General features: G+C 34.6%; 1 protein-coding gene across 2 annotated transcripts in view; it reads left to right on the top strand.

Annotated features, from left to right (window-relative positions):
* Positions 1-20134, top strand: part of DIAPH3 (diaphanous related formin 3) — a 495444-nt gene that overhangs the window by 286862 nt on the left and 188448 nt on the right. For both annotated transcript variants that reach the window (XM_021929669.2, XM_021929670.2), the window contains 2 exons: positions 260-499; positions 18858-18987. In XM_021929669.2, the coding sequence (XP_021785361.2) occupies positions 260-499; positions 18858-18987 (370 nt within the window). The remainder of the gene's footprint in view (positions 1-259; positions 500-18857; positions 18988-20134) is intronic.

Here is a 20134-nt window from a genome sequence, read left to right as displayed (position 1 = left end):
TGCTTAATTAAACATTATCATTTAATTAAAGCTTTCTTTTCATTGAGCATCCAAATTGTTAATTTGGGTTTTGAGGGATGACTCTGGATTCCTTACAAAAACAAGCAGGGCTTTTCTCTCTTCCTGCTATCAGTTTTGGGAGACATATTGCTTCTTCGGTACTGTCATACCAATAAATCATCCCAGATTACTTGCAGTCGTACAGTACTAAAGTATACCATGCATTTTAAAGGAAATCTGCTGTTTTCTTTTCAATCAGATGAGCAATGTGAAGAGACTACGGCCACGGCTCAGTGCTATTCTCTTTAAGCTTCAGTTTGAAGAGCAGGTGAACAACATCAAACCTGACATCATGGCTGTCAGTACTGCCTGCGAAGAGATAAAGAAGAGCAAAAGCTTTAGCAAGTTGCTGGAACTTGTATTGCTAATGGGAAACTACATGAATGCTGGCTCCCGGAATGCTCAAACCTTCGGATTTAACCTTAGCTCTCTCTGTAAAGTGAGTTTGTTTTTTAAAAACACATATTTGCCTGAACACTTGCTCTTAAATGTCAGCCCTGATTACATTATTTAAATATTTTTTATTTTGATGTGCTCATTATCAAGAACTTGAACTGAACCATGAACTCAAACCCAGAGTGAACTGAGCTAATTTACTCAACCTCTGAACTAAATCCAAATACTAATTTTCTTCAATCTGTAAATCCAACTCAAGGATTTTATTTAATAACAAAATTATATCGTAAACCTATGCTTTCTCAAACCAATGAAATGGAACATCAAAATATTATTAATACTGACTCATACTTACTCAGTTCAGATACCTGTATATATATTGAATATTGCTTAGGATTGCCATTAACATTTTTACCTTTTAACTATTTAAATATTTCTCTGCATTGCTTTCAAAAGCAGACTAAAAGGAGAGAAAACTGAGACCCCTTTATATAAAGGGGAAATTATTTTGGAAATACGTGCAACTCAGATATCATTGATTTTGAAATGTTTCTATCTAAATATAATTGTAGAGGACATGAAAATAGAGTAAGTTTAGAGCCTTTTTTTCCTTCTGTGTTTTTCATAGGTTGAATTTCCTTACAGCAAATATATTCAATGTTTTGTAAAACAGAGCTCTTTCCTGAGGAGTGGGCCATAGTAATAGGGCTTTATTGATCTGCTTGCAACAAATTCTTCTTAGTTACACATCACAAGAAAACTGTTTTCTTGTTCTTGACCTCGTAACAACTACACTCCCTGATTAAGGAATTTGATTATTGCTATTGCCAGTTAGGTAGGGAAGGTGAAAAACAAGTTCAGCTTTACCTATAGGTTTACTGCATGAAATTTCTTGTACAATTTCCCTGGCCTAAGCCTCTCATTTCTGTCAATGCCTTGTGAGTGTTGCCCTTGCCCCATCTCCATTCTTTTATTTTCCTCTCTGTTTTCTTAGGCAGCTATATTTGGTGAAGATCGCTAGCATGGGCGATACAATTCCTAAAACACATCCTGAAGACCTGGCACATCTATCCTGGGCTTACTCAGAGTGAAGTCCTGTGCCAGATGCTTTGCCAGATTCTTTCTTTAATGTATGTGATTAATATTTACCTGGCATACATGATACTCATATTTTCCACATGTAAACCATTAATTATGATTAAATGCTTTAATGAAGCCATATATAAAAAGTATGGCAGCAGAGTTTAGACAGAGAGCCTAGCTCAGCCATGAGAGGGTAGTTAGGTATTCAGAGAGAAATGGGAATTTAAACTGGATCTTGAAGGATGAGCAGATGTTCTGTGAGAGGAAAAGGCATTTAAGCAAGAGTCAGCAGCTTCCATAAGGGTTATAGCACGGCATGTGTGAGTACAGTGAGTGGCCTACTACGTGTGCAAACTAGATGGGAAAGGAGTGGGGCTAATGAGACTGAGGTGGAAGTTGGTCTAGATTGTAAAGAGCTTTGAATATCCTGCCTAATGATGGGGATTTTATGGAGACACATTCTGTAAGGCAAGTAATATGATCAGATGTTTTGTAGCAAGATATGTCTATCAGCAGTATAGAAAAAGATTAAGCTGCACTGTTTAGTACTGTTGCCATTAAACATATATGGCTACTTAAATTCAAATTAGTTAAAATGTAAATAAAATTAAAAACATAGTTTCTCAGTCACACTCGCCACTTGTCAAGTGCTCAGTGTCCATACCCATTGGCAGCATATATATGGCACATTACCATCATTGCATAAAGTTCTATTGGACAGCGCTGGATTAGAGGGTTACAGTGAGGAGGTATTTGGTGTTTGACTGACATGTAGTGTGAGACCTAAGAGAGCAACAGAGGAAACCAAACTGAGAAGGTAATAGGAAGGATGGTATGGGAGATGGCAGAGAAGAGAGAAAGGTCAAAGATAATTCCTAATTGTCTACCTTAGGCAACTAATGGGAGATATTGCTACTGGCATGTTTGAAGTGATTGCTCAAAGGAGAATAAGATCAGGGGTTTTTTGTTGTTATTCTACTCTTGTTTACCTCAGTATCTTAAAGGGCATATAATTGAAGCTTCCTTTTTTAATTATTTGGCAAAGGTTTGAGCGTCCACTAAGTTAACTATCATTGTGCTTTGAGATGATGGAGTTCCAAGCTAAGGTAACGGCAGAGGGGTTTGAGGTAGAATGTAGTGGGGATATAGGGAAGTATACAAATTCAGGGACATATGAGGAATTGTCAGGGTGTGCTGGTTATGAACTTGGAAGCTGAAGGAGAAGGAGGCAAGCAAGAATGGCAGATTCAGGCTTTCCCTGAAAAGGAAGGCAAAGTAAGAAAAACAGGGTGGGGGGCAAGATAGGGGAAAGTTAAGTCCACAGCCACACGTGTACTACAGTCTGTTTCCTCGTGCAGAAGTGTCTGTGATCCTCTTTAAGTTTTACATCTCAGAACTATAGTTGACTCACAAAAAAACTGGCTGCACGCTCTTCCTCATGTCCTTATGCCTTCTTCTAAGGAAAGCTGTTGACAGGAGACTAGGTCTGATTACTGAGGTAAGATAGCCTACTACAGTGGTTGGTATATAGTAAGTACTCAATAAATAGCTTGAATGAATGAAATTTATTGTCATAAGACAAAAAGTAGTGTCTTATGTTTATTTTGTAGTTGAAAATAAATAGACATCCTCTCATTGAGATACAATCACTGATGCATAGTAATTTTAAAATCTTTTACAAATGTACGTAGCTGTTATTATTTTACTACAGTTAGTTGGCAAACCAGTTAATCTGTCTGCAGATAAAGAGTTGACTTTATTTTCATGCAATGATACTAAGTATTTTGATCATCCCTCTTAGGAGCCTTCTGTTGTGGAAGAAACAAAATAAATACTACAACTTCATGTTTTTTATTAGCCTACATGTCAAGTTGAAAGCATATATTGAACAAGATGATATCTCATCATATTTGTTATCAGAAGTAGCAGCTTGATCTTTGACAATTGTGATTGAATTTTCACACTGAGTATAAAGCATTTGGTTTGATGATAAGCTCCTACACAAGGAATTCCATATATATTTGACAGTAGAAAGACAGGGAAGTATTTTAATCTGTTAAAACATGCTGGGTAATTATATGACATTTAACATTTTATATCCCAAATCCTTACTTTTAAATGCCCTTTACAAATTTAACTCAAGTATGAAAAATTCATATTAAATTAACTTTGCATTGTTTAGAAATAAGAACATGAATACTTGAGTTTCATGCCTATTATACTTTAGTTTGGGGAGCTGTATCGTAGCTTTGTAGACATTTGTAGTCAGGATGGCAACGAGTAACTATAATATCTCTGGATTCAGAGAGAAAAAGATTTGCTTTCTTATATCCCAAAGATTTGATGTGGCATATGACAAAAAAGTAAAATATGACATATAAGGTAAATATAACTGAATTTATGATTAAAATCTAAATAAAAATTAAAGTTGCTGTATAGGTGCTTGACTTTTTGGTGATCAAAGTGATGCAAAGACTTCACTTCATGAGCAAAAACAGTGTTTTCCCTGATTAAACCTTCATAAGAAATTTTGCATATGTATCTTTACAAAAGGAAAACATGTTGAATAGTTTTATAAACAACAAATGAGTCAGTTTCATCAGAATCTTTTTTTTTTAGAACCATCTCCCTCTCTCCTCCTCTCTTCCCCTCTCCCCCAAAATATGTATTCTGGGCCTCTTAAGGACCTGACACCTCATGCGAACCCTCATGATGAGAAACAAGATGTACGTTTCGGTCACAGTAATGCTACTTCTAGTTTAGCTAAAATAGTATAAGTACCTTGTTTTCTGATGGCTTGACTTTTTAAAAGGATAAACCTTGTAGAAATAATGGAGAACTGCTTGTCATTAAAAAATCCTCCAAATGTAGTACTGAACTTTAGATTAAAAAAATGTATAATAGACATTTTGAGATTATATTAATTTTGAGAGTGGGGGGACTGCTGTTGATTAAGTGGAAAACATATCTTTAGAAATTAAATTGGCAGATGGTAGATGTTTATCTGACCAACATGCCGACCTAGAAAAGTTTGTATCTGGTTAGTGTCAAAGATATTTCTCCAAGAGACGTGTTGATAGGGCCAAGTTCGTTTTTTTCAAAGGATTTTAGGTAAAGAGTGAATTGACCCCACCATCGAAGTTCAACATCATATTAAAATATATGAGATAATTTTGACTGGTAAATTTAAGAAGCAGATGTTACTAATCCACATATAATAGCTATAACATGTTTTTAATAATGTTCACTAATGTCTAATAAGATGTATAATTTCTGAGTAACAGATCATTCTGATCAGTACAACAAGGTGATGCAGCTCTTTGTTCCAGGTGATTAAATCAACTGACTTCCTATATTGGGGTAATAGATACAAATTTTGAAGGCGTTTACCACATGTAATAACTAATTTTTATTAGTATTTATGCTGTTATTCTTTGGGAAAATTGCAGAAACAAGTAACTATTGATCCCACTTTAAATTTATCCATACTGTCACTTTGTAGGAAGCCTTCTGTTTTCTGTGGCAGTAGAATATCTAATGAGTTCATCTCAAAGTTGAAGTCATCGAAGAATACATGGTAATGGGGCTATGGGTGTTGAGGATTAGGTGCTAAGACGGTGCGGGGGTGACAGACAAAATTACTTTTTCCTAAATTCTCTTTTCTAATGCATGAATTTTTTATATGATTCTGGATATTCCCTTTATAAGCAAAAAGTGGAAAAAGTAGAATAACTCCACCAGAGTTGTGATGGGGATAATTAAAACAACATAAACAACAACAAACATTGAATTCTCATGTTCTTTAATGTTTCCACCAAGCCTAATGAGACTCTTTCCAAAATTGTGACAAATCTCTTTCGGATGACATTGATTAGCAACCTGGAGTACCCTTTAAGAAATACTGATGCCGCAGTCCCCACACAGTTCAATTAACTTAGAAAAAGAATGGTTGTGGATCCTGACTGGTGGCATTTTTAAAACCACTTCCCAGGTGATTTTAATACTCAACTTGAAGTGTGAATCACTTGGTCTTCTACCCTGCTTTCATATCCCAGAATGGAAAATCCCTGACTGGTGGTCTGGAACCAAAAGCAAACATGAAAAAATGAAAATTAACCAACACCAAAGCCAAAACAAAAAAGAAACAACTTGACTTCTTCACTTAAGAATGAGTGGTGAGGCCAGGCGCCATGGCTCACACCTGTAATCCCAGCATTTTGCGAGGCTAAGTCGGGCCTGTCACCTGAGGTCAGGAGTTCGAGACCAGCCTGGCCAACGTGGAGAAACCCTGTCTCTACTAAACTACAAAAATTATCCGGGCGTAGTGACGGGCGCCTGTAATCCCAGCTACTCTATTCAGGAGACTGAGGCAGGAGAATCACTTGAACCCAGGAGGCAGAGGTTGCAGCGAGTCGAGATGGTGCCACTGCACTCCAGCCAGGGTAAAAAGAGTGAGGCTCCGTCTCAAAAAAAAAAAAAGAATGAGTAGTGAAAATATTTTCAAAAATTGCTGCTTTCCTCTCATGCCAAGCTAAACATTACTCTGAAAATGAAAACTTTGAAAAGGAGTGTGAATTTCAGGCATGTAGTGGAACTGAAATAAGTTGAAGGCCTGTTTCTCGAGTCATTTTGCAAGTCTCTACCTTGTACAAGAAGAGTTTCAGTGACTATAAAAGCGTGAGACAGGATACCTTTGCCTATTTCAGGCAGTTTGTATTTTGCATACCTGTCACACTCACACAAGTTAATACTGTGAGTCGTTTTTGTGAAATTTTGATCCCTATGTATCACTTTTTCCTTTACTCTATGAATTTATTTTTAAGAAAGATCTCTGCCAAGCAAATCCATTGTTCCATTTGCATTCAGGTTATTTTGGGAAGGATTTTTATTCTTTATTAGATTGGCAAAATTATACCAGTAAATTTTGGCAACCTTTTAAAGTAAAGCAGTATGGGCCAAAGACTTGCAAATAACAAATGCCATTCTTATTTTACATGCAGCCAATTAAATCACAGAAATACTGATTTCCAAAGCAATGTGAAACTATTTAGAATGCTCAACCCCCTTTGACTCATTCATTAACACATTTAATCTATGACATTTTCTAAGAAATATTTAGTTGGCTTTTCTAAATAGCATTTTGGTAAATTCTTTTCACGTCACCTTTGTTTTTCAATTGCTATTAAATGTTGTAAATGAGAATGATTCTTTTAATAGAATTATAAAAGATATTAGGTCTAACATTTAAGTCTCTAATCCATCTTGAATTAATTTTCGTATAAGGAGTAAGGAAAGGATCCAGCACAGCAAAAGAAACTACCATCAGAGCGAACAGGCAACCTACAGAATGGGAGAAAAATTTTGCAATCTACTCATCTGACAAAGGGCTAATATCCAGAACCTACAAAGAACTCAGACAAATTTACAAGAAAAAAACAAACAACCCCATCAAAAAGTGGGCAAAGGATATGAACAGACATTTCTCAAAAGAAGACATTCATACAGCCAACAGACACATGAAAAAATGCTCATCATCACTGGCCATCAGAGAAATACAAATCAAAACCACAATGAGATACCATCTCACACCAGTTAGAATGGCAATCATTAAAAAGTCAGGAAACAACAGGTGCTGGAGAGGATGTGGAGAAATAGGAACGCTTTTACACTGTTGGTGGGATTGTAAACTAGTTCAACCATTATGGAAAACAGTATGGCGATTCCTCAAGGATCTAGAACTAGATGTACCATATGACCCAGCCATCCCATTACTGGGTATATACCCAAAGGATTATAAATTATGCTGCTATAAAGACACATGCACACGTATGTTTATTGCAGCACTATTCACAATAGCAAAGACTTGGAATCAACCCAAATGTCCATCAGTGACAGATTGGATTAAGAAAATGTGGCACATATACACCATGGAATACTATGCAGCCATAAAAAAGGATGAGTTTGTATCCTTTGTAGGGACATGGATGCAGCTGGAAACCATCATTCTTAGCAAACTATCACAAGAACTGAAAACCAAACACCGCATGTTCTCACTCATAGGTGGGAACTGAACAATGAGATCACTTGGACTCAGGAAGGGGAACATCACACACCGGGGCCTATCATGGGGAGGGGGGAGGGGGGAGGGATTGCATTGGGAGTTATACCTGATGTAAATGACGAGTTGATAGGTGCAGCACACCAACATGGCACAAGTATACATATGTAACAAACCTGCACGTTATGCACATGTACCCTACAACTTAAAGTATAATAATAATAAATAAATTAAAAAAAAAAAGAAATAAGCCAATAAACTCAAATAGAAAAATGGGAAAAAAAAAATTATACAAGATAGAGTGACTTTGCTCAGGCTCAGCAAATAGGCTACTTGTGGGCCTTCATCTTCCTGCTCTCATAGCAAACATAGCTTCTCTATCACACTACGCTTTCCCCCAAACACCCAGCCTCCAAATCCTCCTCAGCATCATGCTTACAGACAACTGCCTCCTCAGAGATAGCACCTAAAGTGAATATTACCATCCCTGTTTAATTCAGATTTCTCTTTTATATATTTTATAAGTGAAAAATAAAAAACGGAAACAAGACACTCCATTCCTGATACTCTAACAAGTGTCTTACCTCTCCTTTATCAAGGGTCTGCATTGTTTCTACATTTTTGGAATCAGAGACAAAACATGCAACATTATTATCCACATAGTAATACTTAGCCATTGGTACCTATGAACATTTGTTCTTGGGGGATGGGGAGAGGATGATGATGAAATGTGTCATAGGTGGCTTTGAACTGTGGTTCCAGCATTGGGAGGTACATAATCCACCACCACCAGAAGAAACTGAAAAATATTACTTGAGATATATCAGGCGTGTGTTTTGTTAAGTCCTTTAATGTAAAGTTCACAAGTTTCTGTATTTATATTTAAAAAAACAAAAGCATCTCATTTAAAATCATTCTGTTTGATCTGCTTATATGAAACACGAAAATGAAAATACAACTTATAAAATTTTGCTGGATACAATGAAAGCAATGCTTACAGGGAAATTTATAGCATCAAGTGCATACATTAGAAAATAAGAAAGATCTAAAAATAATAATTTTTAACCTTAGGAAACAAGAAAAAGAAGAGCAAATGGACTCTGAAGAAGGTAAGACAAAGCACTAATATATACTAGAGCAGATATCAATGAAATTGATACAGAAAATTAATAAAGTCAAACCCACCAATATCTGATTGAGTCTTTAAAAAGATCAATAGCCAAGCTAACCGAGATAAAAAGTAGATACAAATTACCCGTATCAAAAATGAAAGAGAGACTATCATTACTGATCCTATGGATGTTAAAAAGATAGCGGAAGAATATTATTAACACGACCAAGCCTACAAATGTGATAACCTACATGAAATGGACCTTGATAGATGCCATCTACCAAAAGTCACACCAGAGGAAATGGATAATCTGAATCTATTAAAGTACTTGAATCAACAATGAATAACCTTCAAAAACAGAAAGAACAAGACTCAGATGGTTTCACCAGTAAATTCTATCAAACATGTAAGGAAGAAATAATTTCAATTCTCTAAATCTGTTCAAGTAAATAGAAGCAGAGGGAACACTTTTTAATTATTTGCATCCAAGCTGGGTGCGACATTTGAAAATCCGTTAATGTAATCTATCACCATCAATGAACTAAAGAAGAAAACTCACCAACAGATGCAGAAAATGCATTTGACAAAATCCAACATTCATTAATGAGAAAAATTCTCACCAAATTAGGGATGGAGGGGAACTTCCTCAAGTTGTGATAAAGAACATCTACATAAAACCGACCGCTAGCATCATACTTAATAGTAAGAAACTAGATGTTTTTTCCCTAAAATTGGAAACAATGCAGGTGTATTTTCTCTCACTACTCCTCTTGAACATTGTGTTGGAAGTCCTAGCTAATACAATAAGACAAGAAAAATAAAAACTATAAAAATTGGGGTAGAATAAACACAACTCTTTCTTCACAGATGAAATGATTGCCTATGTAGAACCCCCTCCCCCGCTCCGCCACCAAATTGACAAAAAATAAACCTCCTGGAACTGTTAAGCAATGATATCAAAGTTTTAAATTATGAGGTCCCCTATTTTAAAAAGCCATTGGTTTCCTGTATACCAGCAATGAACAATTGGAATTGGAAATTTAAAACATAGGTATTAATCTAACAAAATACATATAAGATCTGTATGAGGAAAACTACAAAACTTTGAAAGAAATCAAAGAAGATCTAATAAAGTAATAGATATTTCATGTTCATAGAAAGCATGTCTCAGTATGGTTAAGTTGTCATTTCTTCCCAACTTGATCTATAGGTTCAATAGAGCCCCAGTGAGAGTTCCAGCAAGTTGTTTTATGGATATTAACAAAATGATTTCAAAGTTTGTATGGGGAGGCAAAAGATCCAGAATAGCTAACACAATACTGAAGAAGAAGAACTAAATTGGAAATCTGACACTCTGACTTCCAGACTTAGTATAAAACTGCAGTAAGGAAAAGATTGTGGTATTAGCCACAGGAAAAAAAAAAAAAAAAATTTAAATAATGGACCAGAATATAGTCCTAAGAAATAGATTCGTATAAATATAGTTGGTTGATATTTGACAAAGGAACAAAGGTAATTCAATAGTGCAAGAATAGTCTTTCTTTTAAAGAAAAGGTGCTAGAACATCTACATTAAAAAAAAAAAAGTTACCAGACCTAATATCTTTCACAAAAATTAACTAAAAATTTATCATAGACCTAAATATAAAATGTAAGACTATACATTTTATAGAAGATAAGAGAAAATCTATGTGACCTTTGTTTTGATTATGATGTTTTAGGTATAACACTAAAAGCATGATCTATGAAAGAAAAAAATGGATAAATTGAACTTTATTAAAATTTAAAACTGTGGCAAACAGTTAAGACAATGAAAAGACAACAGGCTGTAAGAAAATTTTTCCAGAACACATATCTGATAAAAGACTTTTATCTAAAATGTACAAAAACTCTTAAAACTAAGAAAATAAACAAACCAGTTTAAAGAAATGATCAAAAGATGTGAACAGATACCCATCAAAACGTATAGGTGTTAAGTAAATATTGAAGGGATTAAAATATGCTATTCTGGTATATTGACTATTTAATTTAAAGATACTTGAAAAATAGTAGGTATAGAAAGATCACTTTCACCTCCTTGCTATTTCTTAAAAGCAGAAGATAAAATTTTGATGCAAAAGATGGCCTTCCTATACCAGAAAGATGCAGTATCTTTAATCTTCAACAATAAAAAGTCTCAACAAAGAGAATTTTGTAGAGGCCTTGTTAAAAATAATTTCCCACCTAATGTAGTTGCTTCTTAACAACTATTCTTTGCTCAACCCAGTATATGGGTAACTGACTCTATTTCTTTCAATCTTCATTCCTTTGATGGCCTTTGTGCTACGGAAAACTTGCATTACACGTTTCTCCTGTTAATCTATCTCACGTCAAATTAAATTGTCAGACCAGCAAGGACCCTAAGAGGATGGAGCTGTAATTTTTCTGACCCTATAATAGTCAGCAGCATATGTCATTAAGGAATTGCAAACTAAAACAATGAGACGCCACTGCATATGTACTGGCATTGCTAAAATACTAAACGCTGACAGCACCAAGTGCTGGTTAGTATATAGTACAACCTTCATTCATTGCTAGTGGGAAAGCAAAATATGGCACATCAACTTTAGATAACTGGCAGTTACAAAGCTATATGTAGAACAAACTATCCAGTAATCACACTCCCGGATATTTACCCAAATGAATTGAAAACAACACACAAAAACCTGCATACAAATGTTTACAGCCATTTTATTCGTAATTGCCTGAACTTGGAAGCAAGCAACATGTCCTTCAGTAGGTGAATGGATAAACTATGGTATATTCATTTGGAATATTATTCAATATTAAAAATAAATGATCTCCTTAAGCCAAGGAAAGACATGGAAGAACATTAAATTCCTATTGCTAAGTGAAAGAAACCAGACTGGAAGGGCTATGTACTGTATGATTCCAACTATGTGATGTTCTGTAAGTGACAAAAGTCTAGAGACAGTAAAACATCAGTAGTTGCCAGGGGTTCTGGGGAGAGGGAAGAAGGAAGGAATGAATAGGTGAGACACAGAATTTTTTAGGGTGGTAAAGCTATTCTGTATAACACTGTAGTGATGGATGAATAACACTGAGTTTATCAAAACACATAGAACTGCAGAACACAAAGAGCGAACCTTAATGTGGAAACTGGTTAACAATAACGTGTCAATACTGATACATTACTTGTCACGAATGTACCACACAAATGTAAAATGTTTACCACAGGATAATTTGTGTGTTCGCATAGGGAAGGATATATAGGAACTCTGTTTTCTGTTCATTTTTCCTGTAAAGCTAAAATTGCTCTAAAATATAAAGTCTGTTAATTATTAATAAAATTTTAAGGGTTAAAAAAGCTTTAATTTAAAATTAATGTATTTAGTCCAGTTGTATAAACAATCTAAACATGTTCACTTTCTAAGCACTTTCTCCAATTTTTGTTAATTGTTCCCATGAGAAATTCTTCTTATTAGATTAAGAAATCCGTGCTCTAAAATAGCAGTTTAGTTATATAGCTTTGGCTGGACAGTATTGGACTCCAGTGAGTTTTCTGAAACTACTCCAAACAAGAATATCTTTAAAATTTTTGACATATGTTACTAAATTATTTGCCTGGAGGTTTTACTGATTTGCACATGCCTGCAGTGGCTTTCATAGACTGGCACTATGAAAGTGCCGGTCTCACTGCAACCCTGCCATGATTCGTTGTTCTTGGTGAGAGTGTTTTTGTTAGGGTAGAGAGTGCTGATATAGTTGGCGAAGCAGTATCTTGTATATTTTTATGTCTTTGATCATCCGAGTTTAGCGTTTTAAAAATATATTTGTATTCTAATCATATTTGTTCCCTTGCAGATTGTTTATTCTAGTAGTTTTTCCCATTTGTCTGTTATGAATGTGTGTTTTCTGATCTCTCAGTACTAAAAGAACTGAAAATAGTCCTTTTTTATAAAGAACATTGAGCTGTTTTATAACTTTTGCGGGAAAAAGGGGGCCGTATGAACAGAACAGTGCAATATAATAGACAATGTAATATGCTAAACTTTTACTAAAAAACAAAAATGCTTTTTATATAGAAGTTTCTACACTCACTGTAATTCAAGAGAAATGTGTTAAAAATATAATTCAGAGAAAGTGTGTGGGGATATGGTAGCATATTATAATTATGGAAGTCCACATTATTTAAAGCACTTTCTTGGTCACATAATGTTTTAATTCTCATCATTTTAAAATGAAAATTAATATAAATTGTTTTTATATACGAGTGCCATAAGTAATTTAATATTTATATGCCTTAATATCTAATTTACCTAATATCAATTAGTTTCTATCTTTAAAATTATTAAGAAAGTTGTATTTTAGTATTAACGGTTATGGTTATGGCAGTGGCATAAGCGCCTCGGGCTTGTTTTGTTTTGTTGTTTGTTTTAAGAGCCAGGTCTCACTCTGTCACCTATGCCGGGGTACAGTGGTGAGTTTATATAGCTCACTGCAGTCTTGAACTCCTAGGCTCATGCAATTCTCCTGCCTCAACCATCTTGTTTTATTTATTTCAAGATTTTCATTGCCATTTGTCTTGGAATGATACTGTTTTGTTTTGAAAAATTTCATTAGCACAATGATTATTTAAAATATATATATATTGAAACATTTATATATATATATGTAAATAAAGCAAGAGCCCATCTCAAATACACACACACACACAAACACATACCAGGCACACACACAAGCACACACACATACCAGAAAACAATATCCATTCTATAATGGTGGTTGGTTTTATTAGTGAATTTGTACTACCACATTGACTTTTTGAGCTTTCTATCTGAGCAACTGTGATATAGTCTTTGTCAGTGTGTCTTCATACATTCATTTTCACATGGATACCTTTATGCTATTTTATGCATACGCAATCCACTTTATTCTGCAAAAGATTTGAAATGGGATATGATGCTATTAAAATATAGTTGTATAAATCCATTGAAGGTTAAACTTTATAGATACCTTTTTCTTCAATCATGTGATATTATATTTTGTCAGCAGTTATCCATTAGAAATATATAAAGAGTTGCTATTTGATTGATATGATTCAGATGGCATTTCATTTATTTTACAGATAAAACAATAGAATTTTGTGCTCTTAGAGCTAGAAATGACCTCAAGGGAGCGTGGTGTCTGTTTTTAGATGCTTTCCATGCTAGAATTAGCAGGTTAAAGGGTGCTAATATTTTTAATTGCATTAGTGCTCTTTTGTTGTTTTACTACCATTTTTTGAGAATTTGCTTTCTTTTGTTAATAATAAGCTAGGCTAAAGACTTCTATAAAGAAACTATATTTTATAGTGGATAAGAGCTTTGTATTCACACAGACATGCGTTCCAATCGTTGGCTCCATGTGATCCAGCATAAGCTATATGATCTCTCTAAATTTCCTTTTTCCTTTTTAAATAATGGATATAATGCTAGTTGGGGGTTGTATGTTTTAAGCAGTTAACATGTGTTATATTATTTGACTAGTGTCTGTCTCATAGTAAGTACCAAACAAGAATTGCTACTGTCATCCTCAGCATTAATATTCAAAGGTTGTATTCTTCTAAACTGTTAATGGTGCCATGACAAGATTTTTCAGAACTTTGTCATGTTTCTGGTGGTCACTAATGTCCACAGCATCTAAACATCTAAATATTCAATGCTGCTTTGATATATACCTAGATTATAGGAACATAATGATACGGAATAGAGTTATTAATGTGATAATATTCTTAGGATGCAAGTTTCATTATTTCAAACAGGAAGGGATTCTAGTTCCTTGACTTCTGAAGATCATCAAGATGCTGAGTTTTTATTTTAGGGTTTAAATTTAAATTATTTCTATGTAACTAAGATAATGGAATATTCTTTAAATGTCATCCAAATTTGTGCTGAATACCTCAAAAATATCCCCAAACCTTACACTGTAACTACAAGGGAGTTTTACTTCAGACTGACAACTAGGCCATGATTTATTACAGGATCCACTTTTAACATTATTTTGTCTGGAATGAACAGAGTGGTTGGAGAAACTCCATCCATCTTTTGTTTATTTGACATTTATGCCACATTAAATGTACCTTAAAGAAACAATACATAAATAGGAAATTCTATTTAACAGTGATGATTACTCATCAGTAAGATAAATCTCTTGACAATAATACAAAAGAAATCCTGTCAAGCACTGACTGTTAAAGTTTAAATAAAGCATACTTTTAACCTGAACATATTTTTAAAGCCAATATTTTATTTTCTTTCCAAGATTTAGCATTGCAAAGTGTACTTAAGTTGTTACTCATCTTCAACAAAATTAACACTGTCTTCCAAGATTTAATTGTTCTAACTCAGAACCTGATTATGATATGAATGAATATGATAGGAGTAGAAGTAGAATGTGCCTTTTTAGTTGGTAATGTTCATTAATGAAACAAAAAAATATTGAGCAAATGGATAAGGACCTAATACATTTTATGCTTTCATGCTTTTGGAAGACTTTTTGAAAAATGATTAGAGAGAGGGGAAGGAGAGAATAGAGTAGTTGAGGCAGGAAGAGTGTCTTGGCAGCATTGTGAAATTTTTCTAGAGAATGTTAGAACATGAATGAAAAATCTCTGCCCTGGCGTTTAGAGTTGCATAGTAATTTCTAAATGAGACACCATGCATTATCAACAACATGCTTCTTTTCTGAACCTCTTATTTATTAGGCTTAGTTTCAAATTTATTTACTTGAAAGTTTGAATGGTGTCTTTCAATTGTTAAATACCCATTTTGAAATGATAGGAGTAATGTGCTACCCTTTACTATTCAGTGAGTGTACTTTTTAATATTAGACTGTTCCCAGTATGCTGCTTGCTACTCAGTTGATGTATTCAACAAGACAACCCATGGTAGCACCCTCCGCCTAAATCAGTGTTTAGCTTTATAATTGTCTCTGAATAACTCAAATCTGTGTTTGACTTGAGTACTTAACATTTATTAAACTAGTAGTTGCTACAAACTACATTGTATTCCGTGATTCTAAATTCTGAATTCTCATTGCTTATAAATAAAGACCAAGATTGATCCAATTGGTTGCTTCCATCATTGAGATTTCTTGATACGTTAATCCTAGCAGTTGCTGGCTGTTTAGCTATATCACAAATACTACTGGAATACTCTCTCTAGGCTTTACAAATTATGGAAGTAGATGGTGATTGTCTTAACATTCCACACAGACTACAAGGGTGTAGACTGGTAATAATGGATTGCTGAGAGTTCAGAGTAGGAAGGATGTTCCCCAAGTAGTCCTTGCTGTAAATGAGGGTAGGTGAGAAAAAGGATCTTTGCTACTAGGGTGGTTTTTAACAAAACAGAATACAACTTTCATGTTAACTTTTGGTGGCTGTACAAAGAGAAAACTATTTGTAAGAGTTTGCTGCTTTTAATCTGGCCTTACCTATTTAAAATGATAGTATGAATGAAATTATAGGATTGTAAGGAAACTTTTAAAAATTGTGTTTGACATTCATGAGTCTATATGTAAAAACAGAAGCCTATAGAATGATTCCAAGTGACCCAAACATACAGAAATAACTCTGAAATGAGATTATTAATACATTTCTCCATTCTTCTAGTTTTTTAAAATTAGATTGTACTGTGTCTACTAACTCTTAGTTCCACTATAATATATACTTAATATTTTTAGAGTAAAAGGTGAGTTTAGAGTTTCTATGTTGTTTCATTTTCTTATTTTACCTGTGTGAAAGCTAAGGTCCAGTAACTTGCTCAAGACTATTAATTAGTCAAGGGCATGCTTTAACATTGCCAAATCATCCACATATGTTAGTGACAATTTGTCTAGGTAGTCAATGGAGTCATATTTTTGAAGCGTCCTTTTATAAAACACTCAGCTCTATGTTGTGAAATCTGTATTTCTTTTAAATAAGGTACCAAATAATGGACTAAGTGTTCATATTCAGTCTGTTTTTAAAGTACTGGGAACCACTGTATAACTTGCATGTTGTGTAGGTCAGCATAGCATTTAAACCTATTACATGTGTCATGTTGTGAAAGTAAGGCTGTCTAGGTGGGCAACTCACTGTTCTCAGGGCTATATAGTTTTTGAATCAATAAGTAGTCAGTATGTTAATATGTCTGATGGCACAGAAATCTCTCATTCTTCCACTACCGGACATTCACAGTTATTTGGTATTTTTCTGATAGTGATAGAATATTTAGTGAGGTTGGATTTTTAAAAATATTACTTATGGGAATTTATTTAGGAATCAATTTTAAAGTGGGAAATTCTTGGAAAGGAAGCAAGTAAATAGGGCTGTGCCTAATTAGATATGCCTTGAATTTCCAGCTCTAAATTAAATTCTGTTGGAAAAGACTAATTTTTTTTAACCCTTTATTTGTATCTCTGCTCTAAATGATTACTTGATGGTAGGGAATGCTACTAGATTACCTATTAGTCCTGTGTTCATACCACTCCTCCTTCCCAATACTTTCTACCCCAACACTACACAAAACCCAAGATAACTTCTATCATTGTTCAAGTTTTTGCTTTACTACCTCTCCCTGTGATTGTACTCCTTAGCCATTTCAGATTAGGATTGGTCCACCCTGGTCATGTCAAGCCCGTATCCTCTTTTCATTCATTCTACATGCCTGTTTATGTTAATTTGATCAACTGGTCACAGGTTGGTGCCCCAGTTTATTCCTCTGAGGTCTAGCTATGTATCTTCAATAGGTATTTTTCAGGGATAAAAAATTGGTTCTTGGAGAGCAAAAATGTTTTACTTGTTTAACTAGTTTTTCGGTGTAAAACACAAATGCATACAGTATATAAACAAATGCATCACCTTTGTGGTTTTAAAATTTTATAGGTGCAATTAGGAAAAAACTGCCTAAAAACTCCTTAGGGGGCAATCATGAAAAAAAATAATGAAAACGTGTTCTATACATAGATAGATAAATTTATGTTCTTTCAAGACATCTGGATACTGCCGAAAAGCTTCAAAGTTACCTTGTCCAAAGCAAACAATTTTCTTCTTTGGCCACCTCACACAAATCTGTTTCTCATCTTTTCTGACCTGTGTTAGTTTACAGCATCTGGGTTTCCACACCCACATGGTCTCATTGTCCCCATTTCCCAGGCACAACCTCTGTTCAGACTGCCCTCTTTCCCTGCCTGATTATTGCCATGGGTTTTTTAATTACTATTCATGCTTCTCTTAGTACTCTTGCCCTAATCTTTTTAGCCACACTCACTGGAGGGAGCTTTCTAAAATGTATATCTGATCATCTCTCATCTAGATGGAAAACTGGCATTACTTCAAAATCAAAATCCTATTTCCATTGCATGACATTACCTTTCCTTTTATTTTCTGGTCTTTTCAGATTTATATCTTTGCCATGTCCCTACTTGCCTTCCCTAATACAGATACACTTTAATTCTGGAGGCACTCAGCCACCTCAGATGTGTCATATCCTTCCTCATCTATAGTCCTTGTAAATGCTGCTGCATGAACCTGTGTTATTACACTTTTGTATTTTTTCCTTCTCTTCCCTAAGCCCATACAACTTCCTGTCTTTGAAGTTTCAGTTCTGATGCCATGTCCTCCTAGATGAACTTTGTGATTATTTTTACTATACTATTTGTCACACCAAGGAAAATATGTATATTTTTTAACTAAACAGCTTCTTGAGGAAAGTCTGTGATTTATTTGTTGTTAGATCTTCAACTACTACAGTGTCTAGTAGGCATTCTATGAGTGTGTGCAAGTGATAAATGGATGAATGCCCAGGGATGTTTAAATACTCCTATTAAATAGACTCATAGGTTACTCTGTTTTCCTAGACATTTTGCCACATATTTTTTTTTTCTATAAAACATTGCATACTGGATTAAACTTACTCCTTTTTTGCAACAAATAATGATTTTCACCAAGCAGCAGCAAGTCAAAAGTAGTTTGTCAAGTATTTAAATAGTTGTTTTTCAAAAACGAAATCAACTAATTTTACAACTTTGAGTCCTTATCTACAAAGTACAGTATTAACATTATTTAAGTAGACAGAATATCAACATACTTATGACTCTGTGTTTTTTTCCCTCCTATTCTATTTAGCTAAAGGACACAAAGTCAGCAGATCAGAAAACAACGCTACTTCATTTCCTGGTGGAAGTATGTGAAGAGAAGTACCCTGATATACTGAATTTTGTGGGTGATTTGGAACCTTTAGACAAAGCTAGTAAAGGTTTGTGCCTTTTTAAGAAACATTTCATGGCTCTGGTCTTCAGTGCTAAAAGACTGAAAATTATACCTTTTATTTGTATATACTTTCCACTTTATCACAGTGTTTTCATACCCAGTATCTCATTTTAAAAATAGAGAGTTGTAGAATATTGTGAGTTGTAATGAATGCAGGTATGAGTTTAATTTTAGTTAGATGATGAGGCCTTATATTATAAATTACTTTGTTTTGCAGTTTAAACCTTATGGATACCTGCTAGCCCTACCTTCTACTGCTAAATCTCCACTTTGGCCAGGGCGATGCTCTCTTGATTCAATGTCATTCATAGGCACTGATAGCTTATTATGTACCTGAGACCAGAACCAGCAATCAGTGTCCCCACTTGCCTGAGTACCGAGTCTATCTCTGCCCAACTTGTTGGTGCTCTCTTTTTTTGTTATAGAAGACACTATACCTGCCAGAGTTTCATTTTCACCCTCGGCCTGTCTTGATTTGTAAGACAAAAAATAATGCCCAAATTTCTAACCTGATTCTAGTCTCAATTGTGGGCTTAGATCAGGCCGTAAAGGGTCATAGAACAGATAGACCTATTATTAATACTTGGTTATAATATGATTTAAATATAATTTTTTGACTACCTTAATAATTCAATTTTCCTTTTTTTTTTTTTTTTTTTTTTTATGAGACAGAGTCTCGCTTTGTCGCCCAGGCTGGAGTGCCATGGCCTGATATCGGCTCAATGCAAGCTCCGCCTCCCAGGTTCACATCATTTTTCTTCCTCAGCCTCTCAAGTAGCTGGGACTACAGGCACCCGCCACCATACCCAGCTAATTTATTGTATTTTTGTAGAGACAGGGTTTCACCATGTTTGCCAGGATGGTCTTGATCTCCTGACCTCATGATCCACCTGCCTCAGCCTCCCAAAGTGCTGGGATGACAGGCGTGAGCCACTGCACCTGGCCTCAATTTTCATTTATATTTCACATGGATTCTGTCAACTGTACTTGGTGTCAAACAACCAATTTATGAATACATTTTGGAAAACAACTCATCTGGAATGCTGGAATATCTGTATTCTTTTTTTGTTGACTACTAGTCATTAGTAATATGAAATTGTCTTTATAATCTCTTTATTTTCTTTTTAATATTG

This window comes from Papio anubis, chromosome 15, assembly GCF_008728515.1.
Source record: "Papio anubis isolate 15944 chromosome 15, Panubis1.0, whole genome shotgun sequence".
In the NCBI taxonomy this organism is placed as follows: Eukaryota; Metazoa; Chordata; class Mammalia; order Primates; family Cercopithecidae; genus Papio; species Papio anubis.
This window is presented reverse-complemented; position numbering and strand designations above follow the sequence as displayed.